At 56.2% G+C, this 25,689-nt stretch overlaps 2 protein-coding genes across 4 annotated transcripts; both read right to left on the reverse strand.

The window, feature by feature from the left end:
* On the reverse strand, nucleotides 1-4,753 carry KLK14 (kallikrein related peptidase 14). The gene is made up of 5 exons (XM_070401979.1): nucleotides 4,699-4,753; nucleotides 3,896-4,067; nucleotides 1,607-1,860; nucleotides 1,322-1,458; nucleotides 1-334 (listed from the first exon to the last, which is right to left on the reverse strand). The coding sequence occupies exons 1-5, from the start codon at nucleotides 4,736-4,738 to the stop codon at nucleotides 182-184; spliced, it is 756 nt and encodes a 251-aa protein (XP_070258080.1). The 5' UTR covers nucleotides 4,739-4,753; the 3' UTR covers nucleotides 1-181.
* A 13,138-nt stretch (nucleotides 4,754-17,891) lies between these two features.
* Nucleotides 17,892-22,078, reverse strand: CTU1 (cytosolic thiouridylase subunit 1). Of its 3 annotated transcripts, none has more exons than XM_070401652.1 (3): nucleotides 22,030-22,078; nucleotides 20,190-20,738; nucleotides 17,892-18,534 (listed from the first exon to the last, which is right to left on the reverse strand). In XM_070401652.1, the coding sequence occupies exons 2-3, from the start codon at nucleotides 20,695-20,697 to the stop codon at nucleotides 17,978-17,980; spliced, it is 1,065 nt and encodes a 354-aa protein (XP_070257753.1). In that variant the 5' UTR covers nucleotides 20,698-20,738; nucleotides 22,030-22,078; the 3' UTR covers nucleotides 17,892-17,977. The 3 variants fall into 3 exon arrangements, with proteins under 3 accessions (XP_070257753.1, XP_070257752.1, XP_070257751.1); XM_070401651.1 differs by having other exon boundaries at nucleotides 22,034-22,072; XM_070401650.1 differs by having other exon boundaries at nucleotides 21,966-22,049.
* Nucleotides 22,079-25,689: the final 3,611 nt, after the last annotated feature.

Raw genomic sequence — 25,689 nt, forward strand, 5'->3', positions numbered from 1 at the left:
GAGGAGTGGCCTGGGGGCCTGGACTCCTGGGTCTGAGGGAGGAGGAAGCTGGGGGCCTGGAATCCTGGGTCTGAGGGGCTGGGGGCCTGGAATCCTGGGTCTGGGAGACGAGCCACTGGTCTTGAGTGGAGAGAGCAGGTCTGGGCAGCGGGTGGGCATCCGTATTCCCTCACACTGGCGATCACGCGCCCAGTATGGTTTGCTGGATCCAGTCGTAGTACTTGCAGAGGTTGGTGTAGACTCCGGGGTAGCCAGGCAGGGCACAGCGCTCCATCCCCCAGGACACCAGGCCCTGGAGTTTCCCGTGGCACACCAGGGGTCCTCCGGAGTCTCCCTGAGGGGGACAGACCCCAGTGCAGACACCCGTGAGCAGATGGACAGAGCCATGTGCATAGAGAAGCCAAAAGGCGGAGATGGGGAGGCACATGGCTGACACCTGGGAGGGGTGGGGGGTGGGGGTGCGGGCGGTGGAAAGACTGCAGACATCAGCCCCAGGGTTGGGTCCCTTCCTTCCCTCTTTGCTCCCTGCTGTCTCGGGGCCTCACGGAGCCCCCCCCTTCATCTTAGCTGTGTCTCTAGAAAACTGTGTGTGGCTCATCACACCCCCCTGACTCTGGAGCCATCTCCTGGGGATGGAGTAAGGTGCCGGGAGGCCCCGAGCACAGATTCCCAGGTGCACGGTCAGGACAAGGACAGCAGCGATCGGAGCCGCGTGCAGGCACCGCTCCGCGCGCTTTCCACGGACCAGCTCGTCTGATCTGCCAACTGCTCTAAGCGGTGCTGCCTCCGCTTGACAGAGGAGGAAACTGAGGCACAGAGGGATTAGGTCCGTTCCCACAGCTCACAGCTGGGAGGTCGCCCGGCTACTCCTATCGCTCAAGGTCTTAGATCAGTGATTCCCAAAGTGGGCGCTACCGTCCCCTGGTGGGCGCTGCAGCGATCCAGAGGGGCGGTGATGGCCACAGGTGCATCTGTTCTAACTTTTTTTGTATTACCTTTCTATTCTGAGTTCAATAAATAGTTTCATAATTTCAAACGTCAATGTTTCTAATTTACACCTTTCTTAACTATATTTTACGAAAAAGGTAGGAACATTAATACATAGATCTTTCTGTTTAATTGCTATTAAAATTTAAAAAAAAAATTAATTTCCAGGGGGCGCTGAGTAATATTTTTTTCTGGAAAGGGGGCGGTAGGCCAAATAAGTTTGGGAACCACTGTCTTAGATGCTCCTGAGGTCCTTTTGCATTGAAGTCCTGGCCCCGAGCCACCCCCACCCCCCCCACACCCCACTTCCTCCGGCTCTCACCCTGGGCCTCACCTGACAAGAGTCCTTCCCGCCTTCCGGGGTTCCCGCACAGACCATGCCGTCGGTGATGGCGCCGGAGTAGGCCTGCTGACACTGCTGCCGGGGGGTGATACTGATGTTCACGCACTGCAGAGCGTTGGGGTACCTGGCTGGGGAGGCACTGAGTGGTCAGGACTTGGGGTCTACCCTCCACCAGGCACCCTGGAATGTGGGGGCCCCCCGCCTCCTCCCTCGGACCCGGAGCCCAGCCCCCCGAGCCCCCAGCTCGCCCCTTTCCAGGGGGGCAGGAGTCCTCACCGATGGGGCTGGACGTGGTGCCCCAGCCGGACACGAGGCAGGGTGTCTGTGGGCTGGCGCAGGTCCTGGCCACGGGGATGGGCCTGACCGCGCTCCCCAGCCGGGCCGGCCGCTGCAGCCGCAGCAACATCAGGTCGTTGTCGTGGGTCCGGGGGTTGTACTGGGGATGGGGCACCCGGCGGGCCACGCGCAGCACCTGCTGGGTGGCCTCCCGCCTCTTCAGGTTGTGTTTGCCCAGAGCGACCCGCAGGATCCTGGCCCGGGACCCGAGAGAGGAGCGCTGCTCAGGATCTGACCCGGAGACCCCTCCCCACTCCCTCTGCCTGGGGGCTGGGCATTTGCTGGGTATCCTTTCTCCGCCCAGGCCCATCCGCCCCCTCCTCTCGTGAGCTGTGCTCTGGCTTCTGTCTGCGGGGGTAAGGCGATGGCCGGGGCCGGGTTCTCTGCTCTGTGTTCTACGCCATACTCAGGGCTACGGCTCCAGGCTCTAAATCAGAATCAAAATTCTGGAATGGGCTCCAGGGAGCCTCCGTCCCCGTTCTCGCCTGGCCTCTGGGTTCCCGACCTTTTGAATTTTGGAATCTAAGCGGGGACTGGGGTTCTAGATGGGAGTGTGGGTTGTGGCACCCTTTCTAGATACTGGTCGGGCAGGCTGAGGGGTCTGTTTTGAGCTCTGCAGGATGGCTTGAATCTGGGTTCTAGAGGTTGGTTTGAGCTTTCCGTTTTGGGGGCAGGGGGAGGATGCTGTACGGACTGATAGATTAAGACCCTATCAGTGGATAGAGCATCTGAAGGGTCTTGGGTTCAATTCCAGTCAAGGGCACATGCCCGGGTTGTGGGCTCCATCCCCAGTAGGGGGACATGCAGGAGGTAGCCGATCAATGATTCTCTCTCATCATTGATGTGTCTATCTCTCTCTCCTTCTCCCTTCCTCTCTGAAATCAATTAAAACAAAAAAAATACCCAAGCTGTGGATTTTGGATGTTGATATGAGCTCTAGTTTCTAGGTTGAGTTTTGGATTCTTGCTTCAGCTCTGGCTTTGGACAGTGGTTGGAGCTCTGTGCTGCAGTTGGGCTTAGGGTCCTAAACATCGGTCCGAGGTCTTGATTCTGGGCTGGGCTGTTCACATCGAATCACTGGTTTGTCTGGGCTCTTGGTCGACTAGACTGTGGTCTGAGCCCTCGGCCTCCGGTTGGGCTCTGGGCTCTAGAATGAGCTCCCGGACCCACGTGTCTAGACGCTGGTTGGCACTCTGGGCTTCGCATCCTAGACTCTGGGCTGAGTTCTGCCCTCTAGGTTCTAAAGCAGTGGTTCTCAACCTTCCTAATGCCGCGACCCTTTAATCCAGTTCTTCATGTTGTGGTGACCCCCAATTTCATTGTTACAAATTGAACATAATTAAGGCATAGTGATTAATCACAAAAACAATATGTAATTATATATGTGTTTTACGATGGTCTTAGGCGACCCCTGTGAAAGGGTCATTTGACCCCCAAAGGGGTCGCGACCCACAGGTTGAGAACCGCTGTTCTAAAGGGAACTTCCGTTTATGGCATTGGACCTGGTTCGTAGGCAGTTGGACGGAGAGCTCTCATTGGAGGCCTGGGTTTCTAGGTTTAGGTGCAGAAGCTTAGAGAGGTGATGAGTTCTGCGTGGGGCTTCGGGTTACGGTCTGAATTCTGGGTTCTAGACACTGGGTTGGGGTCTGGGTTCTAGGCTGCTCAACCAGGAGCTGTAGACTCTGGACTAAACATTGGATCTGGAACGGGCTCCCGGTCCTGCTTCTACCCTACTCTCTGAGCTGTATGTCCCAGCTCTAAGTGGGGTTCCGAACTTATGGCTGGATTGTAGGTTCTGAACCAGACTCTGGGTTCTATCTAGGCAGTGTTCTGTCTGAGAGTGGACCCTGAGTTTCTAAAGGTAGACTGTGCCCCAAATTCAACCACCTACCTAGAATGGGCTCCTAATCTTGGTCTCTTTGTGGGCCCCGGCCTCCGTAGGGATCCTGAGGTTACGCAGTCAGTTCTAGGTTCTGTGGGGGCCTCCAGGCTGGCGTATGGGGGGTTCTAAACTCTCCATCTGCTCTCAGAATCTAAACCGAGTTCAAGAGGCGTGGCTGGATTCCATACGCGGAGCTGTGTCTGAGGTTCTAGGCTCTTCTCTAGACCCCCAAACCTGGACCCAGCTACTCCGTTGGGCTCTGCACAGGGGTCCAGGGTTCTCAGCTGAGCTCTGGGCCTCCGAACTGTAGGTCACTTGGCATAAGAGTAGGGGAGGGTGCCACTCACGGGAGGGAGCAGTGGGCGGCGGTGATGGCCCAGTGTTCTGACAGCAGGGCCCCTCCGCAATGCAAGCGGCAGGCGGGGCCGGCCAGCAGGGCTGCCTGCCACGGCTGGGAGTGCTGGATGCAGGAGTAGCCGCCAATTATTTTGTTCTCATCCTCTTGCCTCTGGGCCCCGGCTAGGAACAGGCAGGGATGGGGGTGGGAAGAGCAGGTGAGCAAATGCCCTCCAGCCCCCAGCAATCGAGGATCTCCAGGACCCAACCTCCCCACTTTCTTTGCTGAACCCTTGACCCACCCCCTCCGTCAGCCCCACCCACAGGGCCTCCATTTCTGCTCCAACGCAATAGGGAGCTTACTGACCCCCTTCCCATGATCTCACCCAGGGCCTTGCTATGTGTCCTGCCCTCAACGGCATTCTCCCACAGACACTTTCTATCTCAATACGCCCCTCGACCCTCCCCTAAAACATTCAATGAGCTCCCTGTCCCATCCCCAAACTCCCCACTCCATGTGGTCCCCGGGTCCCACCATCTCTCCCCACACCCACTCCATACTCCACACCACATCCCTGCCACCCCATCGTCACCCCCACCAGCATTTGGGAGCACCCTATGCCCTAAAACTGCGATGTCACCACAAGTCAGCTCTCAGGCCCGGCTCCAGCCCATCCCTCAGCCCTGATTTCCAAACTACAGCCCCCCTCTCCTCCTCACCAGGTCACCCACAAGCATCCTGGTCCCCAGGGCCCTTTGCCCCTCCTTTCTCAGCGTCTCCGGGGCATCTCCTACCCCGGACCCCACTGCTTACCTAGAGCCCAGATCTGAAGTGCGGTCAGCAGGAGGAGCATTCTGGGGACGCGGGCTTTGGGTTCTGGCAAAAAAAAAACAGAGAGAAAGTGAGAGAGAAGGAGGCTGCGTCAGGACCAGAGGCCGAGGGCCAGAGAGGCAGCGAGAGCCTCTCACACGGAGACTGAGACCCTTAGAGACATGGATCCCGGGTCCTTGGCGACTTGGAGGGAGGATGCTGACCATGGAGCACGTCGGGCCTTGATGTCTTCCTGGGAGGAGGAAGTGGGGATGGTGTCTCACCTCCCAGTCACGCTGTAGATCCCTTTTATCCCTGGTCTGGGCAGTTGGCCCTGCCCAGCTTCTCCCCCCGCCCCCCCGCCCCCCCCGCCCCCCCGCCCCCCGCCCTTCTCCTAACATTTTATTAATTGCTTAGTTCCCATTCCAAGACTCCCGGGTACCATCTCCTCCCTCCCTCTCTGGCCAGAAAAGCAGCCACAATTGTTCATGTGAACCTGCCCGCCCCATAAAGGTGTTAGGATCTGGAAGGGGTCCAGGGAGGGGACCCCAGGGCAGGGCAGGGCGGATGGGGTGGGGGTGGAGGGGCTCTGAGGAAGGCACTGGGAGGGGCTGCGAGAGGGAGGGACAGAGGTTGGAAATGTACCTGAAGGTGGAGAGACAGGGAAAAGAGTTAAGACAAATACAGGCCCAGAGAGAAGTGGGAGAGGCAGAGCTGAGAGGGACGGGGACAGGGGAGGCAGATGGAAAGAGACAAGGCGGGGCAGGGGGCACAGAGAGAGATGCGTGGAGAGGTCAGAGTGGAAAAGCTGAGCGAGAAGCAGAGAGACCAGGGAAGAAGGTGCAGACCGAATGGGAAGGGACACAAAGAGAGAGAAAAGAGGGGCCCCCCTCCCCCTCAAACACACAGGTGAGGATTGAGAGCAACGATGATAGAGGAAGATGAGAGTGGTGGATGCAAGACAGGTGATGGGGACACGGACAGGGGAAGGTGACGCAGCAGAGAGAGAGGCAGGAGGGGGGGACCAGGGAGCCGGCAGGAGCGGGAGGTGCAGGAGGCACCTGGGACTGGCCAGGCCTGTCTCCCACGCTTTCTCACTTTATGGTCCTCACAGTCCTGGGAGGTGAGGGAGCAGGGTCCCGGTCAGGGACAGGGAGGCTCTGTGCCCAGGGACACAGAAAGCCATGGAGACCCGGAGAGAGGGAGACAGGGACCCCGAGAGAGCTGGAGAGATAGCGGTGAGATGAAGGAAGTTTTCAGGAAGGCCGAGGTGGGGAGCCCTGGGTTTGGGGAACCCGTCCTAACTGGGAGCAGGGTCTCGGTGCCCAGCCCCTCCCCCAGCCTCTTAAAGTCCCTAATGACTGCAATTTGTCTCAGGGCCTGAGCAGCCCAGCCGCGGTGACTCAGGAGGCCGCCTCTGTTTTCTCCCTCCCTCCCTCCCTGGCCGGCCCAGGGCTGGCTCCCCAACCACTTTTCCTCGCCTGGGCCCGGCTGCCCTGAGCTGAGCCTGCCTCTGCCTGCACCTGGGGACCGCTGGGTTCCGGACGCCCACGCCCACCTGGGCCCTGGGCAGGTCTGCTTCCCGCCAACCGACCCCACGGAGGGGGCGCCCTGCTTTGTGCTGAAGGCCTTGGCTGGGGCCCTGGTGACACAGAAGGGCCAGATGCTGAGCTAAAACACTGAACCCCCTTATTGTTTTTTTAAAATATATTTTTATTGATTTCAGAGAGGAAGAGAGAGGGGGAGAGAGAGAGAAACATCAATGATGAGAGGGAATCATTCATCGGCTGCCTCCTGCACACCCCACACTGGGGATCGAGTCCCCAGCCCAGGCACGTGACCTTGACTGGAATCGAACCCAGGACCTCGTGGTCCCTGGGGTGATGCTCAATCCACTGAGCCGCCAGAGCCGGGCAACACTGAACCCCCCTTTGTAAAGAAAGAATTCTCCGGCCCGGCCAGTGGGGCTCAGCGGTTGAGTGTGGACCCAGGAACCCAGAGATCTCTGGTTCGATTGCAGGCTGCGGGCTCGATCCCCAGTAGGGGCCACGCGGGAGGCAGCCTATTGCTGATGCTCCTGTTTCATCGATGTTTCTCTCTCTCGATCCCTCTCCCTTCCTCTCTTTCTAAAAGTTTAGAATAAAAACATGTAAAAAAAGAAAGAATTCTCAGGGGGCAGAGAGGTGGGCGGCTCCAGGGGCCTGCTCTGTGATGAGGGACCAGTTCCGTGTCTTACACCGAGCTACGCCTGGGATAAAGTTACATAGAAACACATGTGTACACACGTGCACACACGCACAGGCAGATGGACACATGTAAGCAATGGACGCAGGATAAGACCTGAGGCCTAGAGCCCTGCCCTGTACAATTTCATTAGCCAATGTCACCTCAATAAATTCAATTTTAAAAAGATCTGGAGTCAAGCTGACCCTTGTGGATGGCCTGGGCCTGAGGTTGGGCCACAGTCCACTAGGCATCACCATCCGGGGAGGGGACACGGGAACTGTGTGAGCTGTTTGTGTAATGCCCTGTGAATCTATAACAGGGGTGGGCAACCCCTGGCACGCGTGCCAAACACGGCACGCCAGTAACTTTTGCTGGCACGCGAAACCCTCTCTTTTATAATCTTCCATTTACAATGGTGAATCTTTGTTCTCGGTGATGAATTCTGTTAAGTCTCGTAATAGGAGTAGCCTGACGGATGAAAGTAGTAGCTCGTGCGTATCTCTGAAGGTCACGAAATAAAAACCTGATGTAAAATCTCTGTCATCAGTGATGCAGCAGCAAAAGTCCCACTGATAATATCAAACGGAGTCATAAAGTTTCCTGTCGGACTAGCAGTGTACAGGTATACATTAAAAAATAAATGTATTTTCCGTCATCATATACTGTGTTTTTGTCGCTCGAGTGAATTTTATTATTTCTTCGAGGTTCTTCACATACGTACACCTTAAGAGATATCAAGTAGGAGTAACATGTTCTCAAAAAATTAGGGTTGGCCCGCAGAAGAATTTTGAGTCAGAGATTTTGCTGGTTTCGGCACGCACTCACAAAAAGGTTGCCCACCCCTGATCTATAACCATTTCAGGATAAAGAGTTGCCCACGTCACGGAACCTCCTGGCAAACACAAGCCCTTGACCCCGGTTTGAGGAGAAAGCTTTGCTCTGAGGGGTTCACGGGGACCCTCCACTGAGCTTGTCTCCAGTGTCTCCCTCATCCTGGGAAGAACTCTTGGCTCAAGCAGGCGGCCTCACGGAGCCCACGGGAGCTGAGAAGGCCGGGGATGCAACCACATATAAGGCTCAGAACCGCCTTATCGCGGCCCAGCCCAGCCCTCGAGCCCCCTCAGGGCCACTCCCGCTTACTCACTCCCTTCTCGCCAGACTAAACTCTGCTCCCCACTCCACCCAACAGCTTAGCACAGTGTTGTTTGCCATGCTGTGGTGTTAATAAATATTTGATGAATGATTGAATGAATGAATGAATGAACAAACATATGGCCACAGTCTTGCCTTCAAGGAGCTCACAGTCTGGTGAGAAAGGTCCACAGGGCCTCTGACGGGGGATGTTGGCCAAGGGCCTGATGGAGCCTGGGGAGCGGGAAGACCCTGGTGGGCGTGCGAAGCTGGGTCCTGCGGATGAGTAGGAGTTCCCCAGGGGGATTGTGGCAGGGGTGGGAGGGAAGGGAGTGATTCTGAGGATAGTCCTGCAGGAAGGAGGAGGTGACGGAGCTCAGAGTGCTGGAGGGAGACCTGGCCAGGAGAAGCAAGAGGCCTGAGGGTGATTCTGAGCAGGGAACGGAAGAGCCCTGAGGGTCCTCACGGCTGACTAGGTCTTGAGTTTAGGGGAGCTGTCTGGGTAGAGACAGCCATGGGGCGTTCCCAGGACAGATGGCACTAGAAGCCAGAGTGGGGAGCTGGTCTGAGGAGACAGGATTGAGTGAGACAATTAGGGACCCCAAGGAAGGGCCCCAGTGGGTGGGAGGAGGCTGCCTCTGAGGTGCAGGAAGTGGAGGGGTGAGAGGGAGCCAGGGACGAGCTAGAAGGAAAACCAGGAGAGAGAGGTGTCAGGGAATTGTAGGTAACTCCTTTTTTTAAAATAAATATGTTCTTATTGATTTTGAGAGAGAGAGAAAGAAAGAGGGAGGGATAGAACATTGATGAGAGAGAAATACCAACATCCTGCATGCCCCCGGCTGGGGGGGCAAGCCCGTGCAACCCGGGCATGTGCCCAGACAGGAAACTGAACTGTGACCTCTTGGTTCATAGGTTGATGCTCAACCACTGAGTCACACCAGCTGGGCACAGGTAGCTCTTTAAGGAGGATGTGCATGGGAGGTCAAACACAGCTGGGCTGTTCAAAACTTTAAAAAAAAAATTTACATTCTGGAAAGGGGGCAACCAGGAGAGAGAAAGTTAAAGAAATACAGGACATGCCCTAACTGGTTTGGCTCAGTGGATAGAGCGTCTGCCTGCGGACTGAAGGGTCCCCGGTTCGATTCCAGTCAAGGGCATGTACCTTGGTTGCGGGCACATCCCCAGTAGAGGGTGTGCAGGAGGCAGCTGATCGATGTTTCTCTCTCATCGATGTTTCTAACTCTCTATCCCTCTCCCTTCCTCTCTGTAGAACATCAATAAAATATATTCTAAAAAAAGAAAGAAATATCGGACATAATATGACAAGATATGAGTGATATGAAAAAATAATAAGAATGCAGGGAGGAGAGCAGGGGCAGGGAAGTCCTGATGCGGGGAACTTCGAGCAATGGTTTAAAGGTCGTTGGGGAGCGAGCCATGGGGATCTCTGGGGGAAGATTGTCCCAGGCTGAGGGAGCAGCCAGTGCAAAGGCCTGGAGGTGGGAGAAGGAGTCCTGGTGTGTCCGGGGACCAGAGGGGAGGCCGTGTCACTGGGGCAGAAAAAAAAGGGGGGGGGGGCAGTGAGATTATGGGAAGTCTGGGCTCCATGAGACAGGGGCTATCTTGTCCCCATTTTACAGACAGGGAAACTGAGGCTGAGGGAGGGGAAGTGGCTTGCCCAAGGTCATCCAGCTGGTAGATGCAGGAGGAAGCATTCAAACTCCAGGACTAGCTGAACCTCTGCTTCACTCTCCGAATCTTTGGAGATGAGGAGAGGAGTCAGTTCCATCCGAGCACTGATTTTTGTGCCAGCACTGTTTTATTTTGGGGATGGGGGGTGGGGGGGGGGGTGGGAGCTTAAAATACAGGTAGTTATTTTCTCATAGTTATGAAGGCTAGATGTCCAAGTTCAAGGTGTGTCAGCAGGTGGAGGCCTCTCTCCTCGGCTTGCAGACGGCCCCCTTCCCCACGTGGTCACAGAGTGCTGGTCCCAGTCTGCATCTCTCTGCCCAACGCTGTTTCAATGCTTTTTTTTTTTTTTTTTTTTGTGTACATTAACTCCCCGAACCCTTCCCATGGTCCCGTGAGAAAGGGACTCTTGTTATCCCGTGAGGAGGAAGCAGAGTCACCCGCCCGAGGTTACACAACACGCAGCTGATGGCACCCTGATCCGACGAACCCCTGCGGAGAGCTCACAGCCCCAGGGAGTCAGATGTCCCAGAACAAGGGGGCAGATGGTGCAACCGCCCAGCGTGGTGGGATTCGCCCCAGACAGCGGCCCCGCCGACACCACCTCTTCCATTGTTCCAGGAAGGAAGGAGGAAAGGGCGGCTGGGGTGGCCGGTGGGGTGTGGGTCAGGCGGCAGGAAGTGGAGGGAGGGCCTGTTGGGCCGTTTCTGTTTCCTCCGGGGAGGCGGGAAGACCAGGAACCATCACATCTCCTGAGAGAGGCCTGGGCAGGTGGGGTGGGGGCAGGGATGACTGTAGAGAACATGCCGGGTGAAGTGGGCCCTCGGGAATGGACAGAGCAGCCATCTGAGCAGCTGGTTGATTTTTTGTTGTTGTTGTTTTTCTCCAGCAAAGAACAGGCAGATGTAGGGCTGTGTGATGGTGGGGCAGATGCTGAGACAGGGAAGCTGAGGATGGGGTGGGGGGGTGGCGGGGGTCACAAAGGGGTGGACTGTGGGGTGGGGGAAGTGGAGACAGAAGGGGCTTGGAGGGGAGGCTGAAGGAGAAGGGTCAGGGTGTCTCTGAGGTGGAAAAACAGGTAGGACGGAGCCACCCACAGCCCTGGGAGGCTGTGGTCAGGGAGTGGGATGTGGGATTTGGTGGTTTCAGAGGAGGAGCCCTTCCGGATGGAGATAGGGGCCGGGGTGTGACCGTGAGAATGGGTGACCGCCCGAGTTGGTCTCCGGCCATGTGGACGGACGGAGGGACACTGCCCAACCCGGGGGTCAGCGCCCGAGTCCCGGGGTCAGCGGGTGCCCGCCTCCACCTCCAGTTATAACAAAAATAAAAATTTAAAGGCCGGGCAGGTTGCCAAGGGCTTTGCCTACATTATCGCATTTAATCCTCGCCAACAGCTTCCTGAGGCTGGAGGCTCTCATTAGTACGTGCGTGATGGGTGAGGAAACCGGGAAGACAGAAGTCGCCTGTGCAAGTGGCGTCGTCCGGGCCGGAACCGCGACGGCCAATCGCCGGGCTGTTTGTTGTCCGTGCCAGGGGAGGCAGGGAGCGTGCCGCCCGCTGCCCGAGCCTGGAAAAGCCTGGCGCGAGGGCGTCTGCAATGAGCACACAGCCCCTCATCTGTCTTCTGCACGTTCTCGGTGGACAATTTTCCCAGTACCTACCGCCCACCTGCCGTGTCTCGCCGGATTCCCCCATCAGCCCCGTGAGATGCATGCAAACACACTCTCCTTCGACAGATGAGGAAACAGAGAAATGTGGACAGTTGCCCAACGTCGGCCTGATGAGCAGGTGGGGGAGCTGGGATTCGAACCCCAGCCCGGCTGTCTCGAAGCCTCTCTCTGCTGCTGACCTCACGAGTCTCTGATTACCCAAACTCCCTCTGGGTAATCTCTCCACGGCCTCTGAGCCAACACCTGTGTCTGCTACGTGCCAGGCGGCAACTGTGTGCACACCTGGGCACCCCTGATGCCAAGTCAACAGCCGACAAACATCTCGGCCTCACCTCCCTCCGTGGCTGCGTCCCACTTGTTTTTGTTTCGGCTCCATGGTATCCCCCCTCCCTCCCTGCCACCCCCCACCCCGCCCCGTCTTCCCCTTGTCTGTAAATGATCCTCTTCCCAGTGGCCCTGGCTCCCACCTCCCACTTTGACAATTCTAGTCACCTTGGCTCCAAAATAGATGGCGAATCACCCACTTACCTCCTGTCACCCGCTCTCATGCAAGCCACCTGGACAGGTAAAACAGCATCCAACTTGGTCTAGCTGCTTCTACATTCAACCCCCGTCCCCACCTCCCCCGCCTCCCCCACCCCGACACCACACCAAGTCAATGTGTCCTTAAAACACACAACAGTATCTGGTCAAAACCTGCTTAAAACCATGTCATTTCCCACTGCAATTGTAGGGGGAATCAAAATGACCCTGGGGCACCCCAAGCCTGGCTTATGTCCTTCTCCTCCCCCCCGCCCCCCTGCCCCCCACTCCACCAGGCTCTGTGCCTCCGGCCCCCTGGGCTTCTTCGATTACCTTGACATGGTAGGTGCCTTCCCACCTCAGGGCCTTTCTTTATCTTGGCTGTTTCCTCTGCCTGGGACAGGCTTCCTACCACTCTGCCCATGATCCTCCTTCAAATCTCAGTGGGAAGGTTGCCCTCTGACCACCTTTGCAAGAGCAGATCTCCCCTTCTGCTTCCTGTCGTAGCTTCGTTGGTGGCCTCCTGTCTACGCCGGATTTCGACCTATCGTTGCTTTATGTGTTTGCTTCCTTGTGTGTGGCTGTTGTTTGTGTTTTTTCTCGAGGGTGCGTGTCCCCGTTGGAGGTCCCTCCTGCTTGATGTACTTGATGTGTAGTCTGACCCCCACGATCTGTGTGTCAGCTCGGACAAGGGCGGGCGGTTCTGTCTGCTTTATCTGCTTCTGTGCCAGGGGCGCACAGTAGGTGCGCCGTCAAACGCTCATGAAACGGAGAAACGGGTCTGTAACTAGAACCGAAGCTTCGTGAGGGCAGGGACCGTGCCTAACATGTTCACTGCTGAGTCCCGGGAGCCCGATCCCATACTTGCCTGTGGCCGGGGCTCTATGGATACAGGCAGACGCATGAGATGATCGCGGAGCCTTCTCTCCAGAATGTCTGCATCCACTGCCTCTACCACTTCAGACCTGACAGGAATCTCCAACTAGCGGGCTCCGGGAGAGTGTTCATGGGGGGAGCGGGGGAGACTGGGCCCCAAATACTGGCAGGGAGGAATGTTTCCGACTCTAGGGGATGGTGCCCCAGGGCAATGGGTCCCATCTGCCTGGTCCTTCTAAGAGTCGCTTGGGTCTAAGTAGGGACTGCATTCACCGAGGCCACAGACCTCAGCAACAGCCCGGCTCCCCGCAGACCAGGGCCTCCCGCCTCAGCAACACCCTGCCCGCCTTCCCTGCGGACTGTGTGTGGCCTTCTCCCTCCGCAGGGCTCTCCCGTGTGTACTGTGGCCGGCTGCCTGGGTGCCAGACACCTTTGTTTCCGCTCGGTCTGTTTCGTAGAGACTTCTCTTGCATGTGGGTTTGTGTGGAAACTCTTGTGCTTACAAAACACACCCTAAAGTTTATTTAGCAGGATTTCCATCCAATCCTTGGCGAGGGCTTCGTAAATAGCCCTCGTATCTGAGCCCAGCCACTCCCACGCCCTGGCCATGGCCTGTTTGGGTCGATCCCTGGCCTCCTGGACACGGCCTGAGAGGATTATTCTGACACCCGGGGCAGCCCTGTCTGCTCTAAACTCTCCCCAGTGCCCCATAAGCCGAGCTGAACATGCACAGGTGCAGCAGCACTCTGACCCCTGGGTGGGGGGCGGGGGGGGGGGGGGGGGGGGGCTGGCCGCCTTTGCCGGCTCCTCCCGGCGGTCTTATGCCAGGAGCAGCCCTTCCATTCTGCACAGGTTCTCCGCGCTCCGGGCTGGCCTGCCCGAAATCCTTTGTGCTGGCCCTTCTCTCGTCCCCCTCCCACCCCTTTCCGTGATCATTCTTATTTATTTACTTATTATTATGTTTTTTTTTTCATCCCTACCCAAGGACATGTTTAGGGGGAAGAGAGAAAGAGATAGAGAGGTAAGAGAGACATTTCGATCGGCCGCCCTCCGCACACGACCCCAACCAGGGACCGAGCCCGCAACCCCGGCGTGTGCCCCCTGATCGGAAATTGAACCGGCGACACTTTGGTGCCCAGGCCATCACACAACCAACGGAGCCACACCGGCCAGGCCCGTGCTCATTCTTACCTTCTGGGTCCTGGGTTGAGCACTACCTCCTTTGGGAACCATTTCACGGCAGCCCACACTGAGCTGGGTACCCTATCTCTGGGAGGTAGGGGGAAGGGAGGAAGGAAGGGGAGGGAAAACACCCACGGGGGCAGATTTTTGCTTTGGTCGCTGCTGTCACAAATTAAATGCTCAATAAACGTTTGTGGAATGAATGAATGAACACACAGCTCTTGAGGTCACGGAAGGTTTTCCCTGTTCATGTGGGGCCTTAAGGTTCCTGCCAGCCTGTGCCTCTCGCCCTCGGAGGCTGGCTCAGGCCAGGGGAGAATATCCGAGCTCCCCATGAAGGCAGCGGCCAGCCCATGCACAGGCATGGGCACAGTGACCCCTTGTGGTCGGGGCAGAGAATAGCATCTTCCCCAGCTCCCCAGGGGGACCCTCATGTCTAGCACATGTGGATTGAAGAGTGGTTGGGCCTGAAGCCAGATAGAAAGTGTAACAGACACACCGGATTTCAAAAACTCAGCAAAAGAAAAAAAAAAAAAAGGAATGTAAAAAATTAAAAAAATTGGTTACATATCTTGGATATAGTCAAATAAAATGTTATTTAAATGTCACCTGTTGCACCCTGGCCAGTGTTGCTCAGTAGTTGGCGTGTCGGCCCAGGCACCAAAGGGTCGCAGGTTCGATTCCTGGTGGAGGGCACATGCGTAACTTGCAGGTTCAATCCCCAGCCCCTGTCCGGGTGTGTGCGGGAGACAACCAATCGACGTGTCTCTCTCACATCAATGTTTCTCCCCCCCCCCTTCCTCCCACTCTCTCTAAAAAAAATCAATGGAAAAAAATCCTTGGGTAAGGATTAACAAAAATTTTTAAAAATTAAATGCTACCTGTTCCCCCCTTTTATAATCTGACTATTAGAAAAAAATAAAATATGACTATTAGAACCTTGAAAATCACAGCCACGGCTGGGTAGCTCAGTTGGTTAGAGCACCATGCCCACACGCAAGGTTTTGGGTTCAACCCCAGGTCAGGGCACATACAAGAAAGGAACCACTAAGTTCATAAATAAGTGGAACAACAAATCGATGTCTCTCTCAAAGCAATCAATAAAAATGAAAAAAAAAAAGGAAACTTTATCATTACATATAGGATCCACACCATATTCCTATTGAATAACACTGCCCTAAAGCACCATAGAAATCTCACCCAACGCCCACCTCCTGGTGGGAGGCAGAAACTCAGCTGAACAGAAGGGAAAAGGTCCCCTGCCCAAAGCCATAGGCGAATTAGAGGCCCACCTACAAGGACCCAGGTTCCTGGCTTCCAGCAGCAGCACAGCAAAAGGGTCTTGCGTCCCACCTCCTTCACTGAGCCACAAGCGTATCCTCCGTAGAATCGGGAACCAACCCCTGCCCATCACACCTCTGAGCTAACACGGGAAGAATGCTCTGTAGTGCCCGCAACCCAGGAGCCATCCCATTGTGGTAACTATGGTCTTAGGTGGGTACCAGACTTCTTGGAGGTGGGGGAACACTTTGTAAGGCACATTAATGTGCAATCACTGAAATGAATGTGATGTTGTCTGTCAACTGGAATTGAAAAATAAGCATTCTTTTTTTAAAAAGGCATCCCAATCGACCTTGATCATCTTGCGCCCCCTACAGTCCACTGTCCTCACTGTAGCTGGAGTGAGCTTTGAGGCCATGGAAATCAGATCCTTTTTGAAAAAGATATATTTTATTGATTTTTTTACAGAGAGGAAGGGAGAGGAATAGAGAGTTAGAAACATCGATGAGAGAAATATTGACCAGCTGCCTCCTGCACACCCTCTACTGGGGATCGAGCCCGCAACTAAGGCACATGCCCTTGGCCGGAATCGAACCCGGGACCTTTCAGTCCACAGGCCCGCTCTATCCATTGAGCCAAACCGGTTAGGGCTGGAAATCAGATCTTGACCTCTATGGTGGAAAGCCGCCCAATGGTTTACCATCACTCTTAGACTCCATGCAAATATTTCTTGCCTCTGCAGACCCTGCACAGCCTGCCCTGGCTACTGCTTCACCTCATCTGCTGTTGTTTTTCCTATCCACTCTGCTCTGGACACACTTCCCCTGCTGTTCCCTGGATTACCAAGCTTACTCCCACCTCCCGCGGTTCCCTCCACCTGGGAAGCTCTTCCCTTTGCTTTATTCTGGTCCCTGCTCACATGCCATGGCTTCAAAGAGGCCTTGCCCTGACCCCTGTGGAGACTGGCTCTTGCCACCATCTCCCTCTCTCCTTATCCCACTTTATTTTTTAAATAATTTTTAAAATATATTTTATTGATTTTTTACAGAGAGGAAGGGAGAGAGATAGAGAGCTAGAAACATCGATGAGAAACATCGATGAGCTGCCTCCTGCACACTCCCCACTGGGGATGTGCCCGCAACCAAGGTACATGCCCTTGACCGGAATCGAACCTGGGACCCTTCAGTCCGCAGGCCAACGCTCTATCCACTGAGCCAAACCGGTTTCGGCTTATCCCATTTTATTTGTTGCCTTCACCACGACTTGACACGGCTTATTGGCTTATTGTCTGTCCCTCCCAGACTGTGAACTTCAGAAAGGGTAGAGGCTTTTGTCTTCTGTTCACTGCAGTATTCCTAGCACCTTGAGGAACTCCTAGCACCTGACACACAGGTCACAGACAAGGTGCTCAATAAACACTTGTTGAATGAATTCTTAATGTTAATACTTGATTCGCTCACGGAAGAGGCAGGGTACCTGGTCCCTGTCCTCCAGCCCAATCTATAGATATAAAAGGCTAATATGCAAAGTGTCCCCTCGGGAGTTTGACCGGGAGACCCGAGTTCAATTGCTTGCTATGACGCTTGCTGACCACCAGGGGGCGGCACAGAATGGAGGAAGGCCCTGGCTCGCAGCCGGAAGGCCCCCATCAGCCCTGATTGCTGGCCAGGCCTAGGGACCCTACCCATGCACGAATTCCATGCACAGGGCCTCTAGTCTAATTAGAAAAAGATGAGACCCAAAGAGTGTGGATGGCCACATGGGAGGGCTGGATCCAGGGGATGGAGTCTGGGTCGGGTGGAAGGAGAGAGTCAGAAGGCCTCTAGGAGGACCCTGGAAAATTTGAGCAGGAAGAGGGCATTCCTGACAAGACACCAGCCCAGCAAAGCTTGGAGGTGGGACTAAAAACACCAAGTCTCCCCTGGGGGTCTCACACATGGGGGACTAGCAGGACAGTAACCCTGAAACCCAGAGCCCCCTGGTGGCCAAACCTTAAGGTGAGCAACTAAGTCCTCACAACAGTGCTTTGTTGAGGGGGTTGGGGGGGGGGGGGGGGGCGGAGCACTGATTCCGTTTTCAGAGGCGGCAGCTGAAGACCAGAGAAGTCAAGTCACAGACCCAGGCTCACTCAGCTGGGCCTCACCCATCACAGACACCAGGAGGGATTCAGGTGTGAGGGGGTGGGGACAATTTCTTGGTCTTGAAGAGCCCCAGGCAGACCCTGGTGTGACCCCCCAGCTTGGTCCCTCCCCCGCCAGGTGACCCCAGGCCAGGTTCTGCTGTTCAGGCTACAGCCAATGAGATTGTGCAAATGATGAGAGGGGGCGGGCCTGCAGGGTGGGCAGGGCTCAGAGGAGCACCCTGATGACTGAGCCATGTGCCCATCAAATCAGGCGGCTTTGTTTATGCCCTACAGGCAAACAGGAAACGCCTGCGCACAGTAGGTGCTCAGGAAGGTAGCAGAAATGTGAGGCAAGCCCCCCACTCCCACCCCCAATTCCCACTCGCTCAGGAGTGGAAAGTTGTTCAGCCCCCAACACCCCCTCAGACCCTGGAGCCCAGGCCCCCAGCTCCTGCAGCGTCAGTGTCCCACTCCCGACTTCACAGCGAAGCCCTGCGCAAAAGTCACTCGGGTTTATTCACAGTGTCATTTACAGGCGCCCCCCCGCGCTCCCCGGTTGGGCCCCAATGGAGAACCGGGGTCCCTAAAAGGTGGGGACAGCGGGAACGGCTTCGCGGGCTGGGGGCTGGACCTGCTCCCGCTCCTGCGGAGGCTCCGCCACCGGCCCCACCTCGTCCCGCCCCCGGCGGCCCTGGCCGATGGCCAGGCGGGGCCGGCCGCGGTCCAGGCCGTCCAGGAGGGCGCAGGCCTGGCAGAGCGCGCGGCTGGCCAGCGCCCCGCAGCGGGAGCAAGCGCCGGCGGGCGGGGGCCGGGCGGCCGGGGCCAGCGCCAGGCGCTCGGCCGAGTGCACCAGGTCTAGCACCGCCGACGGCCGCGCCGCCTCCAGCAGCTTGAGCAGGTGGCGCGCGTGGCCGCGGAAGGCCTCGGGCGCGTACACGCACTCCTCGGAGAAGTAGTCCAGGCGGCGGAAGTGCGCGTACAGCACCACCTCCTTCTGCGAGGCCAGCTGCAGCGGGCGGCAGCGCGGCAGGGCGCCCCCCTCGCCCGGGGAGCCCAGGCCCCCGCCCCGGGCCAGCCGGCCCGCGTCGCCCCGCAGGAAGTTCATCAGCACCGTCTCCGCCATGTCATCCGCGTTGTGGCCTGGGGGAGAGACGGGGAGCCGGTCAGAGAGGGCGCAGGGGGTGCTGCTGGCCATGGGGACCCGGGGGCGCAGGGGGTGGGGGGCAGAAGGTGGACACAGTGAGATACAGAGGACAGGCCCCCGTGGAGCCACCTGGGGCGCCCTCACTGTGACCCACCTACCGGGCCAGGCAGGCCCTGTGCTAGATGCGCCCTGACGGAGGGAGTAACAGTGCTTTCAGCTGCAGATGTCATTCCAGCCTCAGTGTCAAGTGCACTCAGGCCGCACAGCGAAAGCCAAAGGGCACTTTATGGAGACTCTCAACAGGCTGCTGACACAGTGCCCCTGGGGCGGCAGATCGCGGAGAAAGTGACTGCACGACAGTCACCAGAAACTTTAAGCTAAACGCCTACTGACTCTGCACTTTGTCATCTTGGGCTTTTCTATACAGTGAAACCCGGGTCTTCTTAGGGCGTCTCCATCGGCTCACATCCTCTCCACAGGGCGTTTGCATGGGCTGTTTCCTTGGCTCAGAACACCTCTCCCAACCTCTATTCGCCCTTCACCTGGTTACCCACACAGCCTTCAGGCCTCCGCTCACTCCCAAACGCTCCCTTAACCCCCGCCTTTCTCCCTCCTCTAGGTCCCCCTGTTGCAAACTCGCAAAGCGTACTTTTCCTTAGCAGCGCCTCTCAGGTTGTAATTACGTTATGTGAGAGCCGGGCAGCAGCAGGCTGACTTGTGCACCATAACCGCAAACCTTTGTATGAGGGTCACTGCTTCTCGGCCTGCGGTCTAAGTGCTTCACACATAACTCACCTAACTCTCAGCATCTCCAGGGCCCAGGCGTTATTAATACCCCCAAGTTACAAAAGAGGGAACCGAGGCTAGGCGCTCAGCTAGAGGCTACATGGCTTGCATCTGGCGCACAGGAAATGGTCAATAATTACTTGTTGAAGGGATGACTGGGAGGGGCTTAGAGAGAATGAGAGAGGCAAACCGAGAGAGAAAAGAAGTTAAAAAAGACATAGTTGCATTTCAGACTACAGATGGGAGACACCCCTGCACACTCCTTCTTTTGTGCGGGGGAAACCTCTGGAATGTCATTATTATTATTATTATTATTATTAAATAGATTTTTATTGATTTCAGAGAGGAAGGGAGAGAGAGATAGAAACATCAATGATGAGAGAGAATCATTGATCGGCTGCCTCCTGCACGCCCCCTACTGGGTATTGAGTCTACAACCCAGGCATGTGCCCTTGACGGAATCGAACCCAGGACCCTTCAGTCCGCAGGCCAACACTCTATCCACTGAGCCAAACCAGCCAGGGCTAGAATGTCATTTTTAAGATGCAGAGAACCACGACCCTAGGCCTTAAGGGGACCCCTCCAGCCCTCTATTGGCCACTGTGTGTGCACCAGGGTGATGGCAGTGGCTCAAAAACTCACCACGCCTGCCCTGGCCCCTTGCAGGGACGCGCACATACCAGGTCCCTGAGCCTTGCCGGGGAGGTAGGGGGGCGGGGCACGCTCAGCCCTTTTACTGAGATCCTCCCGGGTCTCCTTTTCATTTCCGGGGCATGCGCCTAAGCCCCTGACAGTGCCGCCCTCGCCCGCGCATGCGCCCCTTCCACCCACAAAGTCCCTCCTGCTGCCACGCGCATGCGCTCACCCGTCACGACGTGCGTGGCTCCCACGAGGCGCGCCCCTTCCTCCAGCGCCCGCCGCCGCAGCACCCCGCAGAAGGTGCAGCAGGAGCGGCTGCGGCCCGAGCCGGCCGTGCTGCGGGCCACGGCGTCCATCGTCCAGCCCCCGAAGAGGTCGGCGTAGGCCACAACCGTGAGCGGCAGCTCCCAGCGCGCCGCCTGGCGCCGCACGGCCGCCAGCGCCGCGTCCCGGTAGCCGCCGATGCCCTCGTCCACGGCCACCAGCTGCAGCGAGATGCCCAGGCGCGGCGCCAGCTCGCGCAGCACGTGCGCCAGCACCGTGGAGTCCTTGCCGCCCGAGGCCCCCACGGCCACCACGGCGCCGGGCGGCAGCAGGCGGCCCGCGACCACCGTGTGCAGCACCTCGGCCTCGAAGGCGGCGCAGAAGCAGGTGCCGCACAGCGCTTGGCCGGAGCGCGGGCGGCGGAGGGCGGCGCGGGCCTTGTGGCAGGAGGCGCACTGGGGGGCGGGCATCGCGGGGTCCGGGCGGGTGCGAGGGGTCCGCTTCTCCTGGACTAGAAGAGAAGGGAGGCGGGTTACGGGTGGAACCGGATTGCGGGGTTGCCTCCTTGCAAGGCTTTCTGGAAAGCGCCCTGCCCGAAAGAGATCCAGGGATTGTGCTGGCGGAGCAGGCTTCTGGGGATGGGGTGGCCTATACACACGTTCTGGCTTAAGGATTCTGCTCTGAGAGGCACAGTTTTCTCCATAAAGTCAGAGGCATCCTGCCCAGTCGCTTGTCTTCATCCTCTCATGCATCTCACCTCACCTCATGGCTGATGGCCTAGGGGCGGGGGGGGGGGGGGGCTATAATCTGATAGATGGAGCACCTGATTTAATCTGAAAGGTAATCATATTATTTTAAATCTTAAAACATATACTTATGTGAATAGGGGGTTACGTTTTTCTTAAGTTGCCTTTTCTAAAAATGTATTTTTATTGACTTCAGAGAGGAAGGGAGAGAGAGAAACATCCGTGATGAGAGAGAAGCATGGAGCAGCTGCCTCCTGCACGCCCCACACTGGGGATGGAGCCCACAACCCGGGCAGGAGCCCTGACTGGGGAGGAGGACAGGGCGATGAGAAAAGAGGAATGAAGAATGACGTTGAGGTTTTGGCCACGGCCCCTGGGAAGATGACGGGACATTTAGTCGGGGGGTGGGAGGGGGTAACTAGGAACTCCATTGGGACATGTCAGGTTTGAAGTCCCTGGGAAGCGTCTTCCCTTCAAAGACTTTAGGGACTCCAGGATGGGCCAGGCCCCTCCTCTGGGCTCCCAGAGCCGCTTGCATGCCTCATCCCAGCCCAACCACGACTCTAGCTGTCGGTGACAGGCCTGACAGCCCACTGTGCGCTCAGTAACAGCAGGACTGGGCCTCCTCGCCACCACTGTCTTCCTCCACGTCGCACAGGGTTTGGCACACAGTTGCAGGCGCTCAGTAAATATCTGCAGGATGAGAGGCACGCGGACCCCTGGGAAGCCTGGGGATCGCTGCCTTGTCGGAGGATGGATACTGTGTGACATCTATCATGACGGGAGTTCTAGGGCAGAGAAGGGACCAACCGGACGAACCCGATTAGAGGCGGCGGCAGGGAGATGGTCGAACCCGACTTGGGGGAGGGGTGGGCGGGCAAGAGACAGGCGAACCGCGGTGTCCCACGTGGGGATCCTGGCCAGAAGGCCTGGGGATACAGGCGTTGGGAAATCACAAAGGCGAGTCACCACCCCTGGAGACCCTAACTCACCCAACACACCGCAAACGAAGAGCGGCCGCCCACGGGCCCACCAGCCACGGCAGGAAATACTCACTTACGCAGAATGTGGCGCTGGGAGGGCCAAGCTGCTAGACTCGCGGAAGTGGCTCCGGAGACTACGACTCCCACAAGGCTGTGGGGCTGTCTGGCCTACGGCTCCCAGAACCCCATGCAACAGCTCCATTCCAAAGCCCGCTCGGCCTACAACTCCCAGCAATCCTTGCGGCCCCTTGGGCTCTGCCTACCGCTTCCCAAATGCATTGCCTCGGTTCCTTTTTGCGCCTGCGCAGAAGCATGGGACGCAGACAATCTGTGTCACAAGTGGCTGCGTCCGGCTGCGTCCTCGTTATCTGCTTTTGTGGGATTATTATAGGCTTTTTAATGGATTAGGGTGCATGATATGTCTACCCTTCGAGGTGGGGTTGCAGGTGGAAATGGAAGGTGGGAGTGCGGGGGTCGATCGCGAGGACAGCGCGTGCACAGGGCAGACTTTCCGAGGGTGGGGGCCCCGAGGGTCTGCGGATTGGTGGTGGTGGTGGTGGTGGTGCGGGGGGCGGTCTCTGCTGCATGTCTGCGGATTGATTTTGGTGCATGTGAGCGTGTCGAATGGGGAGAGGAGCAGTGTTTGAGTTGAGGTCTCTGCGCCTGCGTCAGCTGTTAGTGATTTTTTTTTTTTTTTTTTTTTTGAGTGGGATGGGGGTCTCTGTTCCTGCGCCTGGATGGCCATGGGTAGTGGATGTGATTGGGATCCTCTGCACAGGCCCTGGCCAGGGCACCGGTACACATTTCCTGTTATGTGGAGGTGGAGCTGGATGATGGACGGTGAGAGAGGTCCTGATGGGACTAGGAGACCTTACAGACTCCGACTCCGAGACAGAGGGGTCCGAAGGTGCAGACCCCTGAAGCCCAGTAGTCCCGAGGCGCAGAGTCATGGAGACTCACGGTTCCAGTAACCCAACGGCCTCGAGACTGAGACCCTAGACCAGTGGTTCCCAACCTTTTTTTGGCCATGCCTCACCTAAGCACTTCTAAAATCCTGATGCTCCCCGCCCCCCGTCCCTCCGTGACATATAATTCTTATTATTCAAAAGTGAACTCCTGTTCACGTGGAGGAAGCCTGAAAGTCTATTAACTTGGTCTAAACAAGCTTCCAAAGAACGTGAAAGAGAAAAATAAAAGAATGAAAGGACAGTTGAAGTACTGGGGAAGAAATCACTAAGAAATTGTTTTTAAAAATAATATGAAGTGATATGAAAAAAGCAAAGTTTCAAAACATAATAGAGAACTGAAATGCATAAATATGTCACAATATATATTTATATACTGTATATGAGATCCCTAGAACCATAAGAAATGCAAAAAATATTTACTGTTAATAACTCATTCCCTAATTGCCTCCCTTAAAAATCAAATTGCTCCTCCCCCATGGGCGCATGCCCCATGTTGGGAACCGCTGCCCTAGACGAACAGGTCCAAAGGCTTAGACCCTTCCTAACCCAGGAGCCCCAGGGCCTGGAGTCTCAGATCCCTGAGATCCAAGAAGCTGAGGAAACCACTGCCCCAGAGACAACCTTCTCCCACCCAACCCAGGGGCCTAGCGCATCCATTTCCCCTCCAGTGGCCAAGGGCCTTGGAGACCCCTGAAACTGAAATCCGGGGGTGCCAGGAGTCCAAAGACTCAGATTCCTGAGACCCAGGAGACCAGAAATCCTGGGGCTCAGGGCCACCAAACCCAAATCCCCAGACCCGGAGCTCAAGGGTCTTCATGATGAAGGGGGCAGAGTCTTAGACAACCCAGGAGGTGCAGAGCCTGAGGGTGAGAGGGTCTGTGGTGAGTGATAACCTGAGGGACACGATGGGCACTGTGTAGCCCGTATTGTCCTCATGTTGGGAACCACGATGCCTCGATTTCAGAGATGACCTCCATGAAGTCACCGTTAAAAATCGTGATGGGCCAGTTCTCATCACTGGCTTGTTAGTTCATTTGTCTAATGATCATTTCCTGAGGTCTGCTGTGTCGGCCCTGCGCTAGGTTCTGGTGTTACAAATAAAGTCACTGTCCTGGTGTGGGTGATGGAGACCTGCCTTTTCAGGAATATAGAGGGAAAATGTTGGGCTGAGAGGACCCTGGTAATTATTACTGAGACTAGAGACCCGGTGCATGAATTTGTGCACCAGTGGGGTCCCTTGGCCTGGCCTGTGAGATGGGGCCGAAACTGGCTCTCTGACATCCCCTGAGGGGTCCCAGATTGCGAGAGGGAACAGGACAGGCTGAGGGACCCCACCAGTGCAGATCGGGGCCTGGGAGGGACCGAGGGAGGGCTCCAGGGTGTGGCCAGCCTGTCTCGCTCAGTCCCGATCTGCCAGACCCCAGCAGCAAGCTAACCTACCAGTGGGAGCATCTGCCCCCTGGTGGTCAGTGCACGTCATAGTGAGCAGTTGAGTGGCCTTAGCATATCATTAGCATATTACTCTTTGATTGGTTGAATGGACACTTAGCATATTAGGCTTTTATTATATAAGATTCCCCAGTAGACGCATAGTCCCACTCATATGGGTGGACAGACCTGAATAAAATTAGTGAAATGACTTCCAGAGAAGCCTTGTATGTCATTGGTTCTGTATTTGAGGGTCACCTGAGCTTTCCATCTTCCATCACATTGTTCTGAGTTGGGGTTCAAGCACAAACCCCATGTAAGACATACCTCTGGGTTGATGGGAAGAACCCTAGCAAATATTGGAGTCTCAGAAAAGAGAGTCGAGTCCTGGCCCTCAGGGAGCGTGTACTGAACCCCATTTGGATTCTACCCTCTTTCTCTCAACCCTGGACTCTTAGGTCTCAGAGAAGTCGGTTGAGAGAAACATCCACTCCACAAACACTGGTTCAGAATGGAGGGGGAAGATAAAATGGAGAGACTGCCTGTGTTAAGCACAAAAATGTGAGAAGTAACCACATGAATAGTACTGGTATGCACACACACTACTCTGCTTTTGGTTCTGTTCGGGCCTTCTGTGGATTGGATGGTGCCCATCCACACTGGGGAAGGGCAAGCCACTCTCCCGAGTCCACAGATTTAAATGCTAATTTCATCTGGAAATATCCTCAGAGACGCACCCACAAATAATGTTTAATATGGGCATCCAGTGGCCCAGTCATGCACTGGTCTAGAAAACCAATATTCAGTATCTACACACACACACACACACACACACACACACACACACACACACCAGAAGGGCCATGTCCTGCCTCATCTCACCTCTGAATCAGCACCACGGACAGCGCTATCACCCATGTCTGGGGATCCCCGGGAGCCAGGATATATTTTGGGTGGAGAGAGCGCCCCCTATGGGTGATGAACTGACTCCTGTTGGGGCAGAGGTGGGTTTGGTCACAAACAGCACATAACTTGGTAGTTGATGGAGGAGTGAGTGGCATCGAGAACACAATCCCTGAGTCCAGTAGTTCCCAGGGTCACCTGCAGAATTTATGTCCCTTGTGACTTGCCTGAGAGTCCTTACCATGTCCACTCGGCCTGTTTCTCCCCGAGAACTTACCTTCCAGTTCATAAGAGCAACAGCCCGACTACTTCCAGGCTGTGCCCATCACAGCCACCTATCCTACGCCACCAGAATTGTCAGGTAACCTGCCTGTCTCCCAACCAGAAGTTGCTCTTCTCAAAGGCAAGAGCTGAATCTCTCATATTCACCCCTT

Source organism: Myotis yumanensis, unplaced genomic scaffold (genome assembly GCF_028538775.1).
Source record: "Myotis yumanensis isolate MYYU_CA2020_CCGP unplaced genomic scaffold, mMyoYum1.0.hap1 SCAF_23, whole genome shotgun sequence".
NCBI classification, from domain to species: Eukaryota; Metazoa; Chordata; class Mammalia; order Chiroptera; family Vespertilionidae; genus Myotis; species Myotis yumanensis.